Raw genomic sequence first — 24,841 nt, forward strand, 5'->3', positions numbered from 1 at the left:
TTATGTGTAAGAACCTCGACTTGAATACGAGACACGCTGTAGTATAATTTTGACCACCTGGCATGTTCATGCTCTTTACTGCCATCAGAATGCGGCTGCCATGGCCGATAACCAAACCCATCCCCGAGTTGCAGCATGACATCAACAAACCTGATCAAAGTGAGTCGGATATAGCGCCGTAACCGTTGGCGATTGTACTGAAAAAAAGTTTTCCATCGGTATTGATGCTGCTTTCGTCGTTCTTCTGAAGCTTGAGTCAAGCAAAAAGTGATCGCAAACAGCGGACCAGCGTACGATGCGAGCCAGTTATGTAGGTGCGCGACGGCGGGCGTCGAACAGTCCTTGCCATGACGTCTCCTAGGCCTCCCACCAGGTGCCACCACAACAACTTCTCGGGGCTAACACATGGGGTTTTATGGGAAGGTAAACAGGAGTAGCAAAAAACTGCATTGAAAACAGTTCCACACTATAAGCGGTTACGTTATAAGTGGTCTACACTATATTCCCCTTTCCTATTTCTTTTAAGTAAAATGTCAGTCCCTCTCAAAGTACAAATTCTGCTTGTGACTGAACAACACAATTAATGACTATAGTGACCACACAAACAGAGGACCCACAAGGGACAGAAAAATGTAGGATCTTTTTTTTTACTTGGCAATAACATTTCATTGGAAGCATGCAGGCTTCCTTGTTGACAAGGTTCTCTCATTCGCTAGGCACTAATAAGCTTAAATGCCCACATGTACACAATTTATAGTACAACAATACCATAGATTGACCTCTTATGTAAGTAACCTGAGCCCAAGTCGGAAAGAATGTCAGCGCACATGCTAATTTTTTTACCAGTTCACTGAAATGCCCATTGAAAAAGCCATTTTCTAACGTTAAAATATCTCGTTTGAATAAGAGCTCAAATCTACATGTATATACAAAGAACCAATGTAATTAATGATGCCGCACCATTGCAATGAAGAATTAACGTAGCTTGGGCGACAGCTGACTTGCCTTCTTGTGATTGAGGCACTTTACGTCGCAAATGAAGCAAGAAATCTCAAACATGATCGTAACAGGCTGCGAAGTTACAACAATTATTTTTTGATGTTATCGGGAGGCAAGAACTTTTTCTATTGAACTTACACAAGAAATCACAATGCTGTGGCTGTGTGGGCAAAGCTTGCGGGTTAATACCACCCAAGAAAACAACGAAAAAAAAAAGGTGGCGTTTCGGAGACCGGTTAAAAAAGCACCTTTGAACACAGCCTCATAAATGATGCGTACAACAGTTTGTTAGCTCAGAGATGAAACGATCTCAGGAGACTTCTAGAGATGCAGCAAGCAGCAGATGACTTCACGCGGAAAATGGTGCAGTGCTGGATCGAGTAACACACATCATCGCATCGTTCCCAGGAGGCAGCATCGCTCGCACAATCACAGCTGCATCAGTGCAGTCACTGAGACTCGCAGATATGTATGTACACACGGAGACAGCCAGGGAAACACAAGCGTCCACTCGGGCGCAGCCATGCTGTCTCGTTTTCACCAGTCGGACGGCCCAAAACGCTGCACCACCTTTTCTTGATCGGTGAGGTCTTTTTGTACTTTCTTGCGCATGTAGAAGATGGGGCAGTCACGGCTGCAAGCAAAGCATAGGGCTGTCATTTACAATAAAAATTCATAGCTGCTTCACTGATACTTGAACTAAAAAAAAAACAGAAAATGTAATTTTCAAACTGCCTAAAAGAACAGTACAAACTATCTGTTTATTGAATAGCATTTAGCCCAAAATGTGCCAACATAATGTGAACACAATGAAATCTCTGTAAAAGATTAAATGCAACAGATAACAGCATCTGATAAGCTTAGTTTTCCATTTGAGGAATGAAAAAAAATTTTTTTAACTGAACACAAATACGTTACCGTTCTTCATTAAACGAAATCGGTGATCATGATGTAGTCACTCAGTATACTTTTATTAAAATAAACTACTATTGGGATATGAAATTTTTTCACAACACTAATAAACAGAGAAAGTCATATTCAAAAGGGACTCAATAAAGCAAGGATGTATCCTCATTCACAGCACGACAATCTGAGACCAACAATTTGGACGTGCTATGGAAGCTTACTTTATGTAGATCTGCAGGAGGAACAAGACAATGACTAAAAATACAGACAGACAGGCGTAAGGTTGAAAAATAAAAATTAAAAAAACATTTTGGGCTAGCATCTCTTCCTAAAGCGACATAACTCTTTGTCCAAAATTAGAAAGTGACGCTCTTAAGGGGGGACATGGGTCTTTAAAATTTTTTTTTCTGTTTTTGGCTCAATCTTGACCAAACCTCACCATCTTGGACAGTTTTTCATGCTGATTTCAAATATGTAATTGTTTCTGAAATAGCTTCAGTGGATAAAAAGATATTAACATCTGTAATTTAATTAATTATGCACTTCATTGGGGCCTTTTTGGCAACTTAATCAAGCCAGATCCAAAAAATAAATGCATAGCCCCAATGCTGAGGGCTTTCTGTATGGGGTGATGCTATTTTTATTAATTTTTAGGCATTATATAGATAAGAAAACAGACCAGCACTTACAATGGATATTCTGTTCAATTTTCGCTCATTACTATCCATAATTGTAATTAACAGTATGCTTCTAGAGTAATCAAAATAGCATCACCCCATAGGTAATGTTATTACAAATAAAATGATACCAAGTTTGTCATTCTCAATCAACAGTAACATATAAAAAAAACCCTTAAGGTTTAGTGTGGTGCACAAAAACATCGAACTGAGAAAAACGCATTTAAAGTTTCTAATAACTGTAACTTCTGCTAAAGTGAAGCTAGAGCAATAAAAATGGCACCGTTGTATAGCTCTACATCATGTGAGTATGGCTGTACCAAATGTGTCAATGCACCTTCCCAAAATATTTGCCACAGCTCATTTAAAACTGTGTACTGGCCGTTAAATCAGTATAAGGAACCCAGTCTACAACTTTGTGGCTGTTCTAGTGCACTGAAAACCAAAGGAAGACACATGTTATATATAAAAACATCGCCCTTTTATACATAAAACACTATTTCAAGTAAAACACACATTTTTGTCCCAGACATCCTTACAATTCTACAGCATGCCAGGGCTGTATGCAGTGTCTCTTGCAGGCTTATGTCGCTTTGCAAGTGTTGCCTTTGTTGAACTGCTCTGCAGGTGCTCCCTCCGCGATTTGTGAAGCCTGGTTTTATCCTTTTCAAGGCTACGACGCATGAAGAGATTTCCTGCACTGTAGCCTAGCTTCTCAGCAATTGCTTCATTGCTCTTCGTGGCCCCCTGATTAAAGCGGCTGATGGCTTCAGCCACTGCTCTTTCTATGCTGCGCAGTGAGGCATGGGTGGTCTTGGGGACTTGTTGCCAAATTGTAGCGTGTAAGCTCTCACTAGGATTCTGGGTGATCCCATCACTGCACCTTTCCAACAATGCTTTGTCGCTAAGCCTCATAAACACAGGCTCTAGTGCCTCAGAGACGAAATCGGGCAGGCTGTTCTTGTGCGGTGGAGGCACCTCACTATTGGCTATGGCCCTGTTGAACTTACACCATGAATCTGTTCCCTCAGGGCAGAGGTCATGTTTGGGTGCCTCGTCTGTTGATGACAAGTGCCTTAGTGTGGCCAGCACAGCCTTTTTCATGCCTGGCACATCACTCTTGTGGCTCCTCAAGGCATAGCCATAGTAAGAGGTAATTTTCTTTATTTTGTCTTGAGTGAGCCTACCTTTTCCGCCAAGTGACCCACCTTGAGCTTTTTTCTTTTCGATGAGCGTTCGTAAGGCAGCCCCCATTCGTTTGTGCACATGGTTGATGCAATCTTTTTTTTCAACTTTTATGTATCCGTAAACTTCATCTTCAGTGAGGGCATGAAAGGTTCGGCTATCACCATCTGAAAGCATTGTTGTGTACCGAAGCTTATGCTTTTCTAAGGAGCGTCGGAAGAGGCGTAGGGCTGCTTCTACTTCCATCTGGCCAGCCTTGCAGTCAACATTTTTCTGGCACACAGGGGCGTGCTGGACGAGCCAAGCAGCGTGTCCCTCCTCATCTTCCTTTGGTCCAGTGGCGCAGCCCAGGCAAAAGTTTGAAAGTACAACGTGATCAATAACTAAACCAGTGTACATTTCAATTATACAACCAACACAGATATGGGAGCTGTGTCCACGGGTAAGCCACGTGCCATCATAAATGACGTCGACGTTGCCCGGTGGATTGCCAAACTCCACATAGAGTTCTTTGACGCGGGAAACGCTAGTGGATTCGCATTCGGCAGCAGTCGCACCGCAGGCTTCCCGCATGATTTTCATGTGGCTTTGATATGTTTTCTGGTGAAGCCCTCGATGCGAAATATTCATCGCGGCAAAAAAGTCCGTCAGAGCTGTTGCCCCTTTGCCGATAGTATTCATCGCTTTCATGGCACGCAAATTCACTTCAAAAGGCCTTACTTTGGCCTGGCTATTTTCGGCAACTCTCGGTGAAGAAAACCGTTCTTCGCGAAAGTCGCAACTGCTGCATGCGAGCACGAGTTTTGAGCACAGCCCATAGTCTCTTTTTCCCTTGGAGAAAGTCATACTTTTTGAGCCGCACTCGGGGCAGGGGAGAAGTCCAAATAGCGAGTCTATCGCTTCTATATCAACAATGGCAAATTGCGTGCCGTTTTCTTTGTCGTCGCCCTCCAGCTGAACGTCCAGCAGCTCAAACTTTCGTGCTGTCGCGCACTGCGATGCCAGGGACTCTTTTAAATTCGCCGCACGTATGGAGCACTCGGCGAACTCGTCCGCAGAGTAAAACGTCGTGTCGACACGACCTTGAATGGTTCCAGTAGTGCCGGATGACGATCCGCTGACGTGATGATCCGACGAAGTGCTGCAGCTGGGCCAAATAGAGTGCACCACTTCGGCAGGCATTCGCGCCAGCGAATCGTCGTCTGAATGTGCTGCCTCGGCAATAACAGGCACTTGCGCCAGCGAGTCGTCGTCTGAATGTGCTGCCTCCGCAATAACAGGCATTTCCGAAGCCCGTTGTCGTCAGAATGCGCTGCCTCGGCCATCTCCGGCGTTTTCCCGCGCATTCCACGCTCGCTTTCGTTTCCTGCCGAAAGCTTGACGAGTGTTCTTCTTCAGGCGAGCTTCCCAAGCCATGCCGGCGAAATGCAGAAAGACGTATATGTCGGCGACGTCGGTACACGAGCGGGTAGCAGACGAGATAACACGCACGAGAGCAGGCGCCGACGGAGCAAAAAAAAAAAAAAAAAAGAGCGAGCAACCGTGGCCACGCCGCCGCGCCAGCCAATGGTAAGCGCGAGATGGGGAGGGCTCGCCGGCGCGCGCGCTCTAGCCAATCAGCGGTCCGGCAGACGGCTTCGCAAAACGGGGGAGGGCAGTCGTTGTGTTGGAGCTACGCCATTTTGAGAGCCCGCAAAATGCGCACAAAGGAACCAGCTTCAAAACAAGCCCAAGATGGCGCCGATCCGCCGGCTGCTTCGCTGGCGGCGCGCGCGGGAAGTTCGAACAAATTTTCTGTTTTGCGGGTTGTTTTGCGACTCCCGTGATGGTTTGAAAACAGATTTTAACCTATTTTTTTATCGAATTTAGCGTTAATATTTTAAGGAGAGGTGCTTATAGGTTCAAAGATTCGAAAAATGCGTTTTTCTCAAAATCAATTTTTTGGCCATTTTTTACTTTTCTAAGACCCGCGCCCCCCCTTAAAGTTAATATATATGTAATTGTACTGCATCAAAGTCTGTGACAGTGATCGTACATGTAAATTGCAGCATCTAGTATATATCTTACCCACTAACAAATTAGGGAAATATTCCTGTAATGGTGCAAAAGTAAACTGTTCTCTTGACCTTGTGTAATTGGCCAGCAAACACACCATTCTGGACATGGGGAGCAAACAACCGTCCCCTATCCAAGATGATCAACATGCCATTTCGATAAATGACACACCGAACTGCTAACAACTTTGCTTCTAAATAAGGACCAGAGAAGTGTGCTGAATGCTTTTTATAAAGAAGGAATGCAGGTGCTTGTTGCCAGGGTAACAGGCTGCATATTTTACAAGGTTTACATGCAGACAAAGGATATGTTCTGTTCTGAAAAATAATTTTATGAATTGTCTGTATTCTCGCCATAATATTCATGACTCTGTTGAAAGCCTGTCAGTGGTAATAGCACTCCTGTGCACAAATAAATAAATTAATAAAATAATCGGCAGCATTATCATCGCACCACCTACCCACCTTGTACAAAGCACCTCCTCATGAAGGCTCCCTGAGCAGCGCTGGCACTGTGTCCACAGCTGTGAGAACTTTGACTCCAAGCTGCTTAGATGATTCACCTGCACAGACACGAGTCGTCAACTCGGACCCAACAACAGACAACAGCTCTGGAACAAGCACTACACTGTGCATGAGCTTAGCATGTTCATCCGTCACTTTTCTCTTCCACTACGCTTGAAGGGCCCCACACCAAATCTGACCACTTTGAGTTGACGAGTTACATTGTGCATTCATGATTGTGTCTGTCAACAGATACATCGCTACGCACCACAAAAGACGTTCAAAATTTGCCCTTGTGGCGGTACTGTGACATTTTTTTTTCTTTAGTAGCACAAACATACACAACTGAGAAAAGCAAAACACAACAGCTGCAACCCAAAATTGAAATTTATTCCCAAAAGGTACAATTAATTATACAAGAAAGAATATGGAGAGGAAACATAAAGGAATAAGGAAGAGCACAGAATGGGAAAAAGTTTTACTAACTTGAGGCACCACTGAACGATCAAATTTCACAATATAAATGTGACATACGTCATACACTCACACTGTTCTTATTTCTTATAGCGAAAGCTTCAGCTATCTCCCAAGTTGTCAGCAATTATTAGGAACAGAACTAATCTGGACAACAGCCAGGCAAAGGTATTTTGCACTTCACCTTCACGCACAAGACGAATAAGCATAAGATAAAAAGTTTCGCCACTCACTTCTACTAGGTAAATCTCAGCCTCCTTCGTCTTGCAGTGTTTGCATACAGCAGAATCTGAAAATAAAACAGAAATTAAAGGCAAGGCTAATATTAAAGGCCACTGCAGAGACATGACATAAAAAGAAAGAAGTTTGAAAGGTTAGGAATGCCTACAAAAGGAATGAACATAATATAAATATCTCAAAATCTCAACTACGGAATAAACAATGGTAGATTCATGATCACAGCTAGTAAATGCATATTTATGATACCACTAGCACAGCTAACCAAACTTTTGGCTGTTTGAGCCACAACTTCAATTTCACTGCTCTTACGCAAAAGAATTTTCAGCATTAGTATGCACTTGTAGAAATGGAATACCCAAGCACAGCTAGGATCCCCATCAACCTAACATTTCTTTAGCAGTTCAATTTATGCACGACCACAGAGCAAGGTATATTTGTTTCAATTTCTCCTTTTACTCACACGTCCAATTATGTTGGTAATGAAGCACCTTCAACTTCGTTCTAAAATGTTCAATAATTACAACAATTTCCATCCCCTCACATAATATCCCTTCACCTGGACATTTGAGCTACAGTCAATAAATAAATAAGTGGAAACAGGAAATCATCTACAGTCATGTTTCGTTAACATGAAACTCATTAATACAGACACCCTGCAATATAGATGAAAATTTTGGTGACCGGTCTCTTGCCATGCAATTCTGCCCCATTGAAACAGAAACGTGGCGTCCACACTATGGGCATCCATTTCAGGAATTGTGAACACAGGTCCACAACAACTGAACAATTCAAAAGCAGAGAAAGAAGCTTCGTGGCTGCATGCACAGGAACTTTCCCGGACGGTGTCGAACTATCTCATCAGAATGCCTGCACAATGCCTGTGCGTGTATCAAGCACATTCTAGAACTGGTGCAATGACAAGTTATAACATTGGAAAAAGGAAACACTTTCAGTCGCCGACATTCTGCACTTTCTAGGCATTTTGGTAGTATCATCAAAGGCATCTGTGCCAGGGCTAGTTTTTTTGGCTGAATGAACCATGTTATTTTTTGGAATGATTAGCACACCTGATGACTGTGTTTGTGACCTTGAGTCATGAGAAAGAACGACTCGCATTATGGACGATTTTTCTAGTGAACAGAGACATCCTTATTAATGAGATGTGACTGTACCATACAAGTGTGCTCTCTATCAACAAACATTTATATTTATCACCAATAAGAAAACACTTGCTAAAAAGATACAAGTTAAACATGAAGCCTTATTTCTAGACAAAAAAAATGGATGAATCACCAGCAACTGTATTTTAGACATCTGGAATTCTTAGAATTGATACATGACTGATTGATGCAACTAAAATCAAATTAGTGCACTTAAGTAGCTGCCAATAGCAATTGAGCTGTAAGTGTACTGCATGTTAGAGTTATTCTGAAAGATCACAGCTCTCACACAGCATTTGTAAGTTATGTACGCCAACCTATTTTAAAGCTATCAAGCTATCCATAAATAGTTCTTCTAGTAAAAAAAAAAAAAGATGAAAGGAAGCATATAGCCAATAGTTCAACCCGTATAAAAAATTCCAAAATTTCAGCGAAATTCCTCGCTGGGCAAATTGGTAGACATAACAAAAATAGAAGAAAAATTGAAAATGAGAGGGGGGAGAGGACAGCACTACAAACTAACACCTTTACCTCAACACATTAAAGCTGTTAACTGAACTGATCAGTACATTGCTAGATGTTTCTGAACTGACAAGAATTTTGTATCACAAGCATCAAATAGAGAAAATGTCAACTTTTGTTAATAATACAATTTTAGCATTTAGCCCTGTTCATAAGGTGTCTGAGGCATTCGCGATTCCATGCTAGAAGTAGTGCCCATGCGTAAGCACACCTGCTAAATCTCTGAGCAGCAGAGAGGCAGCACCACACTAGTCCTTGAACAACGGGTTTCTCTGTCGCCTGGATATTTTTGATGCGTTTTAAAGGGACACTAAAGTCAAATAACAATTAACGTCAAAGTGAAAGCTCAATGTATGACAAACAATCTAAAACGACAATATTATCAACGCAGTGGCCTACTTACCAAGAAATTAAGATAAAGTACAAGAATACATGCGCCGCAGTAGGACATTCTCAAAATAATCCCGATGATGTCAGACGAACCACCCAAAATTAATCACTAGTAATCGATTTAGCTGCACTAAATAAAGCACCATCCGTGCATAAACAGATGCAAAAAATGCTGCTTGTTTGTTTCTGTTTGATTCAGGGAAAAAAGGACCGCCAGACGTTACTATGGGGAATGGCGCAAATGGTTCGAAAATTCGATTCTCGCATAGTTAAACTGGCCAGGTCGTGCCGTCTAGCGGGGCTGAGTTGAACGAAAGCACCTCTGCCTTCTCGGAGCCAATGGCAGGAATTCGACAATGGCCCTTGTTGCTGCTGTGGCTCCCGCTCCTTTCGTTCTGCTGCTACTAGTGTCAGAGGCCGCGCAGTAAAGCCGGGCAGCGTTCTCCATGGCAATAGTGACATGACATGTTCTGCTTCTTGAGGCGGATAATTTGAAGGGCGCTAACCCAATGCGACCACTAAAACATCGTTTTATTTCAAGATAAGCCCTCCTTTGGCACAAAGGTAACACTACGAGGTTTATGAACTGCTATTTCAACAATGAATGCCGACTTAATTGTTGCCTTTAGCGTCTCTTTAAAGGGGAACTCCGTCATTTTTTTGATACAGTACAGCCCACTTATAACGAACCTGAGCGTGACGTGGCATCCATTCGCTGTATCCCAAAGTTTGTAGTAAATGAAACACAGCTTTTAAAAAAGTTGTGAGTGAAAAAACAAACTTTTTTTGCCCCAGAAAGTCCGTGATGCACGTGTTTCGAAGAGCAGAAACATTAAGTGCAGTCACAAGTTCATTTAAAACGGCAGGCTGCTTATTCGCCAAAGCCCGTGACATAAGCTGCATGAGGCGCTGGCTCTAAAGCTTCGTCGTTCTCGCAATCCGATTCCTCCAAATCGCTCTCGCCACGTACTTCATTCACAATGCCCCAATCCGTGCACGGTTCCACAGTGTCGGCATTATCATCGGCCGTAATTAAATCATCGCAACAGATGTCCCACCCGCTCTCCTAGGTCGGAGTCGACGATGCACTGCCACAAATCGCCGCCGCAGTGGTCCTGTTCAGAAGCTTCAGGCTCGGCATCGGGCCCAACGATTGACGAAGTCGGCATCGTGAAAATAGTTTCGTGCACATGTAGCCGTCACCGCCGCCCACGAAATATTCACCATCTCCACAGCTGAATATCGGGACACCCGAAGCGGCAAGTTGGCTGCCAGGTGGTCAACAGCTATGAGCAAGCCCTCCGCCACGCGGCACCTAACATGCGGATTACGCTCAAGCAAAGCGGTCACACTTTCAACATTTTGTTTAGCGGCACGAAAAAGCGTGCTAGTTCTCCCGTTGGCCATCATGACTACACACGCACACAAAGAGCGAGCAAGACGCGCACATGCGTGGAACAGCTCTGGGTGCGTTTCCAGTCGGAAAACGAAACTAATTCGAGCCAGCGTGGCGGGCGTCGCAAAGCGGTGGAGACGAGCAACGGGGTCGTGATCAAGAGAGGAGAGCAGACTTGCGAGAGAAGGGCAAGGAGTTGCAGAGGATGTGGCGGGAGGGTGACCTTGAAAACCAAAACACACGGGAAGGAGGCAGGTTGGGCAGCTTGCTCGAAAGGTCCGCGAAACTCGCACGTGAAAAGAGCGCCAGCGCGCGCAGAAGTCAAAGCATGGCCGCCTCGTTCAGTGCGCGCGGCGGCGTTTGAAAAAACGGTGACCGTGATCAAAAAATCGTTTTGTTGCGCCGGCGGTTGCGTGGCCTCACGAACTTCAATATTTCGTGATTCATTCTGTGCAAATTAACAGCCGTTTTCGCGCTTCCACACGCGCGCGGAAGGCATGCTGAGCCAAGTGCGAAGTGAGCGAGAACAAGTCCTGAACACGAAACGAATCGCAAATTATCAGAGTCGGTGGGGTAGCGTACGCGCGTGCACTAGACGCAGACTATCGGATACAGTCGGTGGCCGACGATGTTGGCAAATGGTCTGGTCACTCCACGCCGGTGACGCCAACGACAGTACCAGCGATCAAAAGCAGGGTACGTGGCCGACCAGTCTTCGAAAGATCGGCGGCAGTGTGAAAACACGGGCCTCGTCTGGCGATGCGGGGTGCTCAGAGTAGAGGGGGACAAAGGACGGAGGGGTGCGTAACAAAAAGCCGTCGGGGAGAGCAGCAACTAGAAGGGCGCGGAGGCAGAATCGGCGTTTAACAATAAGAATGTATGGGCACCTCGCCGATGCCTGATCGGTGGTCAAAATTGGTTTCTCGGGAAGTCGGAAGACTGCTGACTCCGTTCACTGTAACTGATCAGCGGCGCTTGGAGACGTTCGTTGCAAGTGCAATTTTGTGCCATTGAACCAATGTATATTTTGACGGTCACGCGGATATTGTTCGTTTTAAGCGAAAGTTCGCTTTAAGTGGGGCCGTTATATGTGGGCTCGACTGTATTCACCGATTTCAATAAAGCGTTGAACATGTTTGCTCGTCGGTACCGTGGTGATTTGTGCCAAATTGTAAAACGGTACGTCATTTAGTTTTTAAAAAACAAATTTTAATATTGGTAGACGATTCTGGAATCACACTTGTAAACACGGGCCACCCTGTGTATGTGACATAAGGGCCTTCTCTTTTTCATAAAACCCGCCTTTCCCAGCAGACAGAGGCAATACGCGCTTTCTTCTACGAGGCAACAATGTGAGCACAGTACAGTTTTGTCAGTGCGTTAGTCGTCGTTAACATCGGGTATTACAATACTGACCAGCGAGAAAATCTATTCGGGGCATGTCATATAGATGCTTCACGTGCTCGCGGGTCGAAATCAAAAAGCGATGCTTCCGTGCTCAGATAGTAGCTGTGATCATCGCTAAACATGTCACTGGTGAGTTCGGACAAGCTGGCACAGCTTGATTTAACATCTCCAACTTGCCTTTCGCACGTCACATTTACACCCAGGCCAGCCGTGGCAGGGTGTAGCAGATCTCGCGACGTCATCGGCGACGGATCTTCTTGACGTCATCCAATAACCACCAAGGAGGACGGACCAGCTCCCTGTCTCGGTTTATCTTTTGACTCCTTGTTTACTGCTTAATTAAAACTATTGACGACTGCCTGGGCAAAATGAACCACCCTAGCTTTTGCAGGATGGTCAATACTATTGGAAAACAGAAATATTATAGTAAGCTCGAGAACGCTCCGAAGTTCCCCTTTAAGGGGAGACGCGGGTCGAAAAGTCGCGATTTTCCGGAAAATTTTCGCGTTTTTTTTCCGGCTGTATTGGCATCCTTGGACTATAATCTATTACTTCTGAAAATATCAAGCTGAAATTCGCACAAGAAATTATCAAAAAATGCTTCCAAGTGGGCAGCGGTGACGCGAGAAATGCGCGTAAAGTCGCGAAAAACGGCGAAGTTCGCGTCGTCCTGTCGCGAAAACGACGCGTTGGCCGCCATTTGCAATCGTGCACGCATGCTGCGAAGGCCGTATCCTTCATAATCCACTAGTATCCAGTCTCGTGCCTTCACGCAGAATAAACAAAAAACGAGAAAAACAACGCGTACGTCACGCGTTTTGAATATCGCGGCACACAGCGCGAGGCCGCCATTGGACGGCGGTGCGCCACGCTCCTCCCCCTCCTATCTCTCCGGCAAAAGAGCGAAGCCTCGGACGTCGCGATCGAGTTTTTCTGCGTTTCTCTGCATTTTTGCGTCATGGCAAGCCCGAAGAAGTGCAGTTTAGATAATCGAAAGTTCAGAACTCGCCACAAGTATCGAGGGAAACGGCGTCGGACGCTTCGCAAAGAGACAGCGAACGACGATGTCGCCCCCGACCAACGCCCCGACGCTCCGACTTCGGATAGGCCTAACACCGTCACCGAACCCTGCGACAGTGGTTGTGAAATAGCCGCTGCCGTGGAATTCGTCAGTGCATCCCAAAGGAAGATTGGATTCTTCGAGAGTGAACGTAGACCGGTAAATGCTGCTACTGCGAACATGCTGCTTTGCGAAATCGATGCGCTGACGGCACTTGTGGCGGGTGCGCAATGCCCAACCTGCCGCGAACGGAAGCTCGGCGTGCGAGAGGCAGCTGGAAAGCGCAAAGGACTTTCGGCATTCCTCGAACTGTGCTGTCAAAATTCTGATTGCCCTGAATCTGCACTTTCGTTCACGCACACGTCGAGACGTACTGCTTCGGCCGGGGACCAAGGAACGAGCGCTCGTTTTGACAGCGGCAGCTCGCGTGACAGCTTTGCTGTAAACGTGAAGGCAGTTCTGGCAGCACGCGCTATAGGCGCAGGCCACGACCAACTTTCACGATTTTGTGCGATTCTCGGTCTTCCGAGCCCGATGCATCACAAGACATTCAATGGCATTTGCAAGAAGCTCCATGGTGCGGCGATGACGGCAGTGAGCAAAAATTTGCACCAGGCACGAAACATCACGAAGGACGCAGTCGGCGGCAGAGATGTGCCAGTCATGTTTGATGGCACCTGGCAGAAAAGAGGTCATAAAAGCCATAATGGAGTGGGCACAGTCGTGTCCCTGGACACAGTCTCTGCCTCGATTTTAAAGTTCTTTCGAACTACTGCCATGCTTGCAGTATACACAGGGACCTTGGGGAGGATGAAGAGATATGGCGAGCTTTTCATCTTCCAGTTTGCCAAAAAAACTGCTCATTCCATGCAATGGAACCTGCGGCAGCTGTCAATATATGGCAGAGGACCTTGTCTTATGAAACTCCACTGCGATTCACCAGCTTCCTAAGTGATGGTGACAGCAAGGCCTACACTGCAGTCTGCGAGGCAAATGTATACTGTGACACCCCCATTGACAAAGAAGAGTGCACGAACCGCGTTGCAAAGCGCTTGGGAACTGCCCTACGGAAATTGGCAACGCCACTGCCACGAGGCGAAAAACTGAAAGATGTGACAATAATAAAACTACAAACATATTACAAGATCGCCATCACGAGCAACAAGGACAGTGTCCGAAATATGTACACTGCCATATGGGCATCATATTTTCATTGCTGCTCCAGTGATGGTGCCAGTAGCCACAATTTTTGCCCCGCAAGACCAAATTCGTGGTGCAAGCACAAGCGTGCGGAAGCACTGGGGGAGCCTGCACCACGCCACACCCCACTGTTGACGAAGGCTCAAGGATTGGTAATTATGCCTATCTACAAGCGCCTTACAGAGGAGAAACTCCTTATTCGGTGCCTTCATGGCAAGACACAGAATGCAGCCGAATCGCTGAACAGCAAGATATGGCTGCTATGTCCAAAAACAAAGTTCGCCTCCAGAACAACTGTGGAGACAGCCACCGCTCTTGCTGTACTCTGGTACAACAAAGGCCACAGGGGCTTTGAAGAAGTGCTCGAAGGCATTGGAATTCTCCCCTCACAAGATCTGGCCACACATGGTGACCACTGTGACGTCATGCGCATCAGGAAGATGAACCTGAAGCAAACTGCAGAAGCGAGGGCACACCGTCGCAACACAGCGAAGAGAGCTCGTGTTGAGGATACTGACCGCAAGAGCCGTGAAGGACCAAGCTATGGTGCAGGGGACTTCTAGACACTTGCAGTGCATTCAAGGCAAGGTACTTTTCATTGTGCCCCAATTTTATGCAAAAAGAATGATTTCCTAATAAATGCCAACTTTGCGAACTTTCAAACTTGTTTTTCTCATTTCCATTTTTTCTGACAGTTTCACGTTTTCCGGGCAGCCTTTTAGAAACTTATATTCATTGTATAGTAACGAAACTTGGCACACATATTCTTCAACACATGCAGAATGCAAATATCTACTCTAAATTGCAATGCCTACCAGCATTAGTTGTGAAAATATTAGCTTATTGTTTCAAGGGAGATTGAAAATAATAAGTCATTCAATACAATTTTTTTTTTCTTGGTTCCAATATTTCTGTGACATATCTATATAGATATTTGCACTTTTCAATCTACCAAGAGTCAAATAAGATCAGACACAGTGCTTTTACTGAAAGTTTAGTACATAAAGGAGTGCCCGCAAAAAATGTAACTTTTTGCTATTGTTTATGGCATAACTCAATAATTATAGCAGCTACACAAAAAATGATTGCATATTTGAAATCTGCATGAAAAACTATACTAATAACAAACTTTTCAAGTCTCTATTACTAGAAATAAAAAAAAACTTTTTCGAGGAGCGTCTCCCCTTAACATGGTCCACCACCTTGCACATTACCTTGTAACATTGTATAAGCTAGCATGCCAGTTGTTCTACTAGATAAAAAAAAAAAAAAGCTTTTGACTGCTTTGATGAGAAATCATTAAACAGGGAACAACACTACGACCAATGTTTAAATAACATACTTGTTTTTTTTAATCAACAATTGCTGCCTTCTTGATAAAGACGTGTCCACTTGTTAAAATGTTGGCTCCAGTAACATTCCCTGTTCAACGATTTTTCATCACTTCAAGTTTCCATTTTCCCCAGAACTTCTTTATTGCTTGGATTCTTATTTTCTGTGTCGTTAAGTGTTGCTGCCTAAGTAAATGGTAGACCGCTGCTGATACAGAACTGCTGCCTAAAAAAAGCAACTGCCTCAGATATGATTAGTTTCATACTTATATTCTGCACCCTTGTTCATATCTCAGTAAATAAAACTCCTGTTAAACGAAACATACCAAAAAAAAACGAGATTAGGTCGAATAAAAAAAAAACGCAATGAAAAGTCGACCCTTGTCTTATATACCGGTCATTGGCAGGAAAAAATGTGGAACTCTCACAACAATGGGTTGCTGAAGTCGAAAGCCTCCATTGCTATCGTGAGCATCAGCAGCGGCACCGTTGGGCAAGACTAGGCAAGGCCTACAGTGTTCTAGCAACATCATTTTGCCTCGGTTATCTGCTGTCAGTCTGCTAATTTTTTTTTTTTTTTCCTTCAGAAATGAGTTATAGTCGATGGCAGTTTACGATAGGCTAAAAGTTATCAAGTATGCCGAAGCGCACAGCAGCCTAGTGGCACAACGGAAATTTGGTGCATCGGAGAAAAGCGTCCGATATTACTGGAGGAGCCAAAAGCAGCACATCTCATCCAGCAGCAACCAAAAAGAGCATCCTTTCGTAGACGAACTGCAGTGCACCCCGAACAAGAAAAATACTTGCCGAATTCATCCGGTAGCTCTGTGCAAGGTTGCTATCAATAACAGCGGAGTGCATTCGCGTGAAATCTTTGGAGATAGCGCGCAACACAGCGCTCACGAGGCTGCAATTCAAGGGATAGCCATCGTGGGTGCGCCGATTTATAAAGCGGAAGGGCTTTGCACTGAGGTGGCGTGCTTCCGTCTTTCCCCAAATGATGCGTCAGTAACGCATTAGATAAAACAAAGGACGATGCACTCTGAGACGTTACTGGTGAAAAACAGACTCCGTCGGACTCAAGTTCAGACGAGTCTGAGTGACAGCACCTTGTGGCCTTCTGACGTTTAACTACGCAAGATTAGAGTCCAAATAAAAAGAAATGTCACCACAGTGCACCTAGTTGTTTCACGTAATTACCAAGGTAAAGGTGCGCCACGATACCTTGCAACTTTCAAAAAATTCTTTTTTAGAGATTCAAAGTTCGGGGGTTCCACCTATGTTCCGGTCCAACCTATATTCGGATTTTTTGCAGTATTTTCCCTGTTTGCTCGGGTTCCGTTTAATGAGAGTCTACTGTATGAGGGTTACAACAAATCAAGCTGACTGAGCAAAAGCTTTTTTTTCTACACCTGTCCTCATGCGCTGTTGTTCTGTCACTCGTTCCTGTTTGTTTTAATGCATCTCGCATTGAGTGCTTCCATTCATTGCAAGAATTGGGCCCTGCGCACTTACTTGTGCACCCGAAGGTTTTTCGCGTTATTACACGAAAATTAGTTCACAACTGAAAGCTTCCTCTCTTTGAATCGCACAGCAATTAAACAGGTGGATTCGTACACAGGCTGAAGCGGATTCGTATTCATTAACACATCAGATTGGTGCAAGTTCATCACAGAGCCCAACCCATCTAGAGAAACATCACATGTCATAGTCACAAGAAACGGCATTTTGTGTGAACGATACACACTTTGATCCTCCAGTACGGCTCGGCAACCGATGCAGGTGCTCTTCTTCTTCGTGAAAGCCGCCAGGGCCCCAACCTTGGAGTGCACCACTGTCTTGGTGCGCGTGTGGTCACCATCTGCAAGACAGGGCAGGCAAAAAGAAGACAAAAGCTGCCTGTACCGCTGAAAATATTGAAGCGGAACAAGAATACGTAGCTTCTAGACATAAAATTCAAGCTAAAAAACTGAACTCCCCAGTTTTTTGCCCTAACTGGGGGCACTTTTAAAAACTCAAAAGCGCTGCTTTTACAGGATAAAAATGCAACTATGTAAAATATATTACTTTACAATATTCATAAAGCTTCACTGTTTTTTGCCACTGGATTTTACTTTTTTATAGCTTTACAACTGTAATCATGACAGCAGTACGAGCACTTAAGACTTCAAAGCTTCGTAGAAGGTTTCAAAATACTAGAGTACGCACAAGGTCACACACTGGTGCACATGCACGCAGGCATTAAATTCATGCCAACTTGCCCGCCCATTAACAATTTCACAAGTTAATTGCTCGATCTAAACCAAACTGACGGCTTCAAGCGTTCCATCCGAAATCAATATTTTTGTTTTTGTTCACTTTATTGTTTTTTCCATGGTTCTCTTTTACGGAAATATCGTGACTATGATGCTGATAATGCCTCTAGTAAAGAGAGATTCACACGAAAAGAAGTGCCTTTTTTGGCCAAGCCTCGACTTTTCAAAGCCGCAAACCGTGAAGTTAAAATGACACGAAAGCCCTGAAAACACACAAATGAGGAGAGTTGTGTGTGTTGGTACATAGTTATGGAACACCGCGCAATAAACGCATGGAAGGAACAAAAAAGCCAAAAAAGGATAGCTGAACTTTCAACAACTTTTACTAAAGAAAAGGTTGTTGGAACACGCACGAACGCGTGTACGCACACACACACACACACACACACACACACACACACACACACACACACACACACACACACACACACACACACACACACACACACACACACACACACACACACACACATGAGACACAATAGCAAAATCTTCAGCTTACGCCTCAAGCAAAAACGAAAGGTTAGATTTTTTACAGCATATTCTATTTGGAAAAAATTCTCCTTTACAATACCATTCTCACCTTCATCTGCATTCCCAGAGCAAGGCAAGGCAAGGCTGTATGAAAGGCGGGCAACCAAACAGCTTGCTGGCAAAGATTACCGCATTTACCTGGATCTAATGGGCCACTTTTATTGTCCAGTAAAACACATATGAGAACTGCCAGTGTATAACAATCGGATACAAGATCAAATCTCCGCTCGTAGCTCTGGCAACAGCCTAGTGCATTGGAAATGACAAACAGGCTGTCATCACCACCCCAAAATCACGACGAAGCACAATGTATTGTGCCTTCATGTGGGTTCAATCGGAACTTCAATGTGGCCTGCATGTGTACTACAGTATTTACTCGCATAATAGGCGCACTTTTTTTTCAGAAAATCCGAAGCCAAGTTCGGGGTGCGCCTATTACGCGAGGTGACATTTCTTATTTCTGACTGACTATACACCTTAGAACGCTGATAACGCAAATCACTGCAGTTATGAATCCGAACTACAGCCGAAACAACTTTTTTTCATAGGCTACAGTAGCGCTAAACGTGTTGAGTATGCAATCTGGTGTGTCGAGAATTGAGGCATGCGATGCAGTGCGCTTACAAGCTAGCATTGAAGTTTCCAAAAATTAAATTAACATCAAAAGACCGGTGTCACCTACGAAATGAGCGCTAAGAAAAAACTACAAAAAGACAGTGCCATCGCGGAAATATGTCGATTACGTTTCAGGGCACCTAGATTATGCGCATTATCAAGACCGAAATTTAGTGCGCTGAACGGTAGCGAATGTTCATTTCATGGCTTCACACGCCATGTCCAGACACATTGCAATCGAATCTCGAACTGCCATTCGGGTGTTACAGGCGCCATCCTTTCCTTCAAATAAAGCCACCGCAAAGAGCGATGTGGAGTCCGTACACAACTGCAACTGATTGCCCGCAACTGCCACCAAAAAGCCAATAATGGTGATTAGGCCTTGTCTACGTACGGTTCGGCATGGTGTTGCGGGAAGTTTGTACAAGACAACAAGAAGATTAGGCGTCGAAAAGATCACACTCAAACACTCCAATAGCAGCACAGGTGATGTGATATTTAAGTTCACAACCGGGAAATCAACGGACAAAGGTCTGCCAAACTTGTGCAAGTTCGCATAGTGGCAGCAAAGGTGAAAGCTCACGACGGAAAGCCGAAAAGCTTTTAAATTTGCGGACGAGGTAACAAATATGATAATGACGCTTTTTTTAAACGGGAAACTCAAAGCGAACTGCGACGCGCTTCCGCAATCTTTTTTTTTTTTCTTCGCTCCAGTTAAGAATGCATCGAACTGCAACCGCGCAAATACGGTGCAGAACTACTGATCATGGCCAAGTTTGGGGTGCGCCTATTATGCGCAGAAATAAAAAAAAACCTGATTTCTCGCTACCAAACTAGGGGTGCACCTATTATGTGAATGCGTCTATTATGAGAATAAATACGGTATATTTTTCTATAAAGCATGAAGGGCAAAACAGTGTTTTCATCATCAAGCTCAATTAAAAAGAAACGTATTTCATGTGCATTGTGTCTTTTTTGCGTATCCGAGAGTCATGTTTGTCACTGGCAGAAACAAAAAAAAAAAAATTAGGGCTGCCCTGGACATGGTGTCTGGACATGGCGTGTGAAGCCATGAAATGAACATTCGCTACCGTTCAGCGCACTAAATTCCGGTCTTGATAATGCGCATAATCTAGGTGCCCTGAAACGTAATCGACATATTTCCATTGTAAGAAAGTGGTTCCAGAAAAATTGTTGTCAGTCCCTTAAGCAACTCCATGTAAACTGGGCTGTTTAATGTGTAGGTGCTGTAGTTACTACTGTCACTCAATAAAAAAGCTATTGGCACAAGGCCTGGAGAGTGAGCACTCAAAGTTTGCAACCAGATAATTCTGCTCATTTCCTTAGCACCGAAAGAACTTCCGCAAATAAACAGCCAAGGTATTTGCACTTACACAAAGCCCATGCATCGTAGAAGCGAGAACGACTGCCACTGTCAAGTGTACTCACGCAGCAGCACAGACTCAGCCTTGGATTCACCCAAGATAGGCTCGAAGATGCGCAGCAGGGGCTTGCTCAGCTGGTTCTCCAGGTAGTACTGGGTGTCAATGGGCACGCTGTGCTCCAGCACGTACATCGGGTCCTCCGACTTGAGGTACGCGGCCGTGCCCTTGGACGCTGCCACAATCACGTACGGCACACGGTCGCCAAGGTTCGGAGCACTGCCAGCGTCTCGCTTGCGCATCCTGCGTGAAGAGGAGATACATTTCCATAAGCTGTGAATGAACAATCAAAAGAAAAGAAACATATTAAGGTCCATGCATTACTTTCCAAAATACCTTAAGGGGGCAGACTGGTCTTTGGGACCAAAAGTGACAAAAAAATTCATTTTTTAGAAGTGACATATTTGGTTTCTGCAAGTATTTTTCTATCTCTATGCAAATTTTCCCACACCAGGAAGTGGTAATTTTTTTGTAATGTCATTCTAACTGTCCAGATTCTTAGTGCTGTTGACATACAGAACCTACAAAAATATGGGGAACCAACTTCGAGGCTTCTTTATGATTTGCCGGCACCTGTGTTAGAAGCTCTGCTACGAATTTACCGTATTTACTCGCGTAATCCTCGCACTCGCATAATTTTCGCACCCCCCACATCGCCCAAGAAAAATATGTTTTTTCCTCGAGTAATTATCGCACCCCCGAAAACTGCCGCAATAATGTCGTCTGCTCGTTCCAGCCACTGATGGTGATAGCAGACGCCATCTCTTAAGCATCAAGCGTACTATTGCGCGAAGATTCAATCCAATCCAAGCCAAGCCGAAGTAACCAGTGCGCGTTGCGGCGTGTTTTGTATGTTGTGTCGGTAATCTTGGCACGTTATGGGGCGATAATGAAGCCACACGGCTGCTTCAAGTTGCAAGTGATAGATCATGCACTAAACAACGGCAACAGGGCCGCCGATAGGCCCTTTGGAGCCTACGAGTTTTGTGTTCGCTACTGGTGACGGCAGCTGAAAGCCACCAAGACGCGTTGGGCCTGCCGTGTGCCTAAAACTGGAATTGATGGTAAACTTTATTTCTTCAGAAGGAAACTGCGGACGATGCTGTTAAATAGGCATCAGCCCAATACTGACGTCCTACGCTTACCTTTGGAGGGCTGCTGTTGAGCGCCGACCGCTACTGCTACGCCCGACGCCCACAAGTTTCGCGTATGGTATTCTAATTCTCGACTATTTGCTTCCACTTTTTTTGTCTCAAATAAATCTTGCTTTGTGTTGAACCTCTGCTTTTATTGTTGAGGTAAGTTCTACTTAGTACTTCTTAAAGCTTGCTGTAAGTTGCTGGTGTGAGAATCCCGATTTGCGGCCACTTCGTTTTCTTTTTCGCTCTCTGCGTTTTCGTGGAAAGTTTTCCCCGCGTGATTCTCGCACCCCCCAACTTTGCATCGGTTTTCTGGCAAAAAAAGTGCGAAGATTATGCGAGTAAATACGGTATGAGCATTTTTATGAGGATTGCAAAACATGTGCACCATGATGTTTTTGAAGAAGCTGTGTGTTTTCAGTTTTTTCCATTTTTCTCAAAAAAGTAAATTGACTGTTCAATTTGAGGCCTCAATATCTCTGCAGCTAGGGCAGTTACAACAATAATTCTTTTTGCAATAGAAACTTGTATGTGCGTAGAATGCAAGTATGGGAGCTGAATTTAGAGCACAAGTCTTTTTAATTAATTATTCATCAAAATTGTAACACAACTCCAACTGTTTTTAAAAATGGATAGTTCATTTTACTGTAAAACAATCAAGAAAGGCCTAAGAACAAAGAACTCTTGCATACTTTCAATCTATAGTCATTAGTCTATGTTGGCATATCTTAAATATCACTTTTCATTGAGCACTTTTTTTTTTCTACTGAGGCCTTAAACAATAGGGAGTGAACTTAAGTTATCTCAGGAACAAGATGAGTTACAAGAAAACGAATTAAATATTTGAAATCAGCAGAAAAAGCTGCATAATCCTGGGCAGTTTGATCAAGATCACTGAAGAAATAAATGAAAAAAAAAAAATGTCTTAAGACCAGTCTGTCCCCTTAACAGGAAGCCATTCAAAAACACAGTCTGGGGATAACACAGAGATGCCAGAATCACCATTCACTCATTTAAATGGTGGTGTTGTTTTGTTACTTGAAACCTTAAGCCAATGGCTAATGGCTTTGCGAAGTAGGAAAGCTGCCTATTTCAGGCAGAGAATCAACACTTTCTCACTGTTTCACACAATAAACATTTACTCCTCCTATTCAAGGAGGAGGTAAACAAATTATGCAATAATATTACAAATACCTCTTCGATAAGATTTACTAATATCATGAAAAAAATTTGCAAGTGATGATGATGATGATCATCATCATCATCAGCCTGACTACGAACACTGCAGGACAAAGGCCTCTCCTATGTTCCGCCAGTTAACCCAGTCCTGTGCTTGCTGCTGCCAATTTATACCCGCAAACTTCTTAATCTCATCTGCCCACCTAATCTTCTGTCTCCCCCTAACCCGCTTGCATTCTCTGGAAATCCAGTTAGTTACCCTTAATGACCAGCGGTTATCCTGTCTACGCGCTACATGCCCGGCCCATGTCCATTTCCTCTTCTTGATTTCAACTATGATATCCTTAACCCCCGTTTGTTCCCTGATCCACTCTGCTCTCTTCTTGTCTTTTAAGGTTATGCCTTAAGAGACAAGAAGAGAGCAGATGATAAGAAGAAGAAGTGATGATAACCAACAGTAAACAAGCACAGTGAGAAACCCCTAACTTAGTGACAGTCCATTTAAGAATGCCACGCACTGCTGTGCAACCTCATTGATATGCATCTGCTGCGAATGTGTAATGTAACTACAGCCGAATCTCGATAATTCGAACTCGAAAAAGCCCAAAAATTGGTTCGAATTAAAAGAACTTCGAATTAATGAAAGCGTAATAAACGGAGGGCTCTCCATACAGTGGCGCATGTGCATTGAGCTAACACACGAGGGGGAAGTTTCAGAAGGCTTACATTTATTCACAAATCACAGGACATTCGTTATTAATTGAAGTAATCGGTGATGCACGTCTGCACATGCTTGCATTGCAGCGAGTCAATCAATTTCGCATGCAGCTTGCAAAGCATTTCTACTTTGGCTTCAGCATTCTCCTGGCAAGAGAAGTTGCGCGAGGAAATGTACAGCGCCGACACTTTCTAAAGACGACGGTAACCACTGCATAGCGGAGCTCTCCGCTACGCAGCCGCAGCATGGCTAGCACGTGACGACCGACATTTGAAAGAGAGCAAACATTCCACCGCAGCCTTTTCTTTCCTTTACATTTCCTTCGCGGGCAGCGTAAAGGTGTCGCAGGTGCCACCGCGGGACTGGGCAGGGCGCTGAGAGCATTTTTGGAGCGCGGTATGTTTGAATTAACCGTCTGAAGTGCTTGGGCGTTCGAATTACTGGGTGTTTTCACCCATTAGAATACACATAGCTTTCACGGGACCTCATCGTGAGTTCGAATTAACCGGAAGTTTGAATTAAGCGTGTTCGAATAAATGAGATTTGACTGTACACTAAATGCTAGTTATGTCGCCCCTTATCAATTAAAATTTTTGGGTGATTCGAACCAAGCAGCCTGGCTTGGTCGTGCTACTTTTGAAATATGTGCTGCTATAAATAGCCCTTTAACACTGTTCTAGTTAGCCCCGCCGGGGTGGTCTAGTGGCTAAGGTATTCGGCTGCTAACCCGCAGGTCGCGGGATCGAATCCTGCGGCGGCTGCATTTCCGATGGACGCGGAAATGTTGTAGGTCCGTGTGCTCAGATTTGGGTGCACGTTAAAGAACCCCAGGTGGCCGAAATTTCTGTAGCCCTCCACTACGGCATCTCTCATAATCTTATGATGGTTTTGGGACGTTAAACCCCACATATCAATCAACACTGTTCCAGTTAGGTGACAGACGCCACGCTGTACCTGTTACTATCGTCGTCGTTGTCACATTTTTCGAGTTCGTCGGCCGAATCTAAAAGAAAAAAGTTCAAAGGACATCAACACTAATGTTTGCAGCAGTGTGGTAAAAGCAAAGGGTAACCTATGGCAACAAATGGACCTGGGTTCCTGTGGCAACAGTTGGACCAGAAAGTTTGAAAGGAGCACCATTATTTCTTTGTTGCACGCATGGCTGGGCACACCTGTCTCAGTAACTGCATGCGTGCCACATCATCACAATGCGAGAAGTACTACTGCGTTACTAAACAGTTAAAAGACAAAATGGAGATCCAGAAAGAGATATGAAATAAGAACAAGAATGAAACAGCCAAGAAGCACGACATTCTGAGAGGCATTCTGTCGTCGTACATTTGAAACAACGATACCAAGCGTACTTGCGAGGATGAAATTTGTGCAAAGGACCA

The 24,841-nt window shown here is 44.4% G+C and overlaps 1 protein-coding gene across 2 annotated transcripts in view; it reads right to left on the bottom strand.

Annotated features, from left to right (window-relative positions):
* Positions 1 to 1,197: 1,197 nt before the first annotated feature.
* PolD1 (DNA polymerase delta 1, catalytic subunit) overlaps positions 1,198 to 24,841 on the bottom strand; it is a 109,591-nt gene continuing 85,947 nt past the window's right edge. For both annotated transcript variants that reach the window (XM_075886747.1, XM_075886748.1), the window contains exons 16-20: positions 20,419 to 20,654; positions 17,253 to 17,366; positions 7,033 to 7,088; positions 6,287 to 6,384; positions 1,198 to 1,633 (exon numbers count right to left, since the gene is read on the bottom strand). In XM_075886747.1, coding sequence (XP_075742862.1) covers positions 1,537 to 1,633; positions 6,287 to 6,384; positions 7,033 to 7,088; positions 17,253 to 17,366; positions 20,419 to 20,654 — 601 coding nt within the window. In that variant the 3' untranslated portion in view covers positions 1,198 to 1,536. The remainder of the gene's footprint in view (positions 1,634 to 6,286; positions 6,385 to 7,032; positions 7,089 to 17,252; positions 17,367 to 20,418; positions 20,655 to 24,841) is intronic.

This window comes from Rhipicephalus microplus, chromosome 2 (genome assembly GCF_043290135.1).
Source record: "Rhipicephalus microplus isolate Deutch F79 chromosome 2, USDA_Rmic, whole genome shotgun sequence".
NCBI lineage: Eukaryota > Metazoa > Arthropoda > Arachnida > Ixodida > Ixodidae > Rhipicephalus > Rhipicephalus microplus.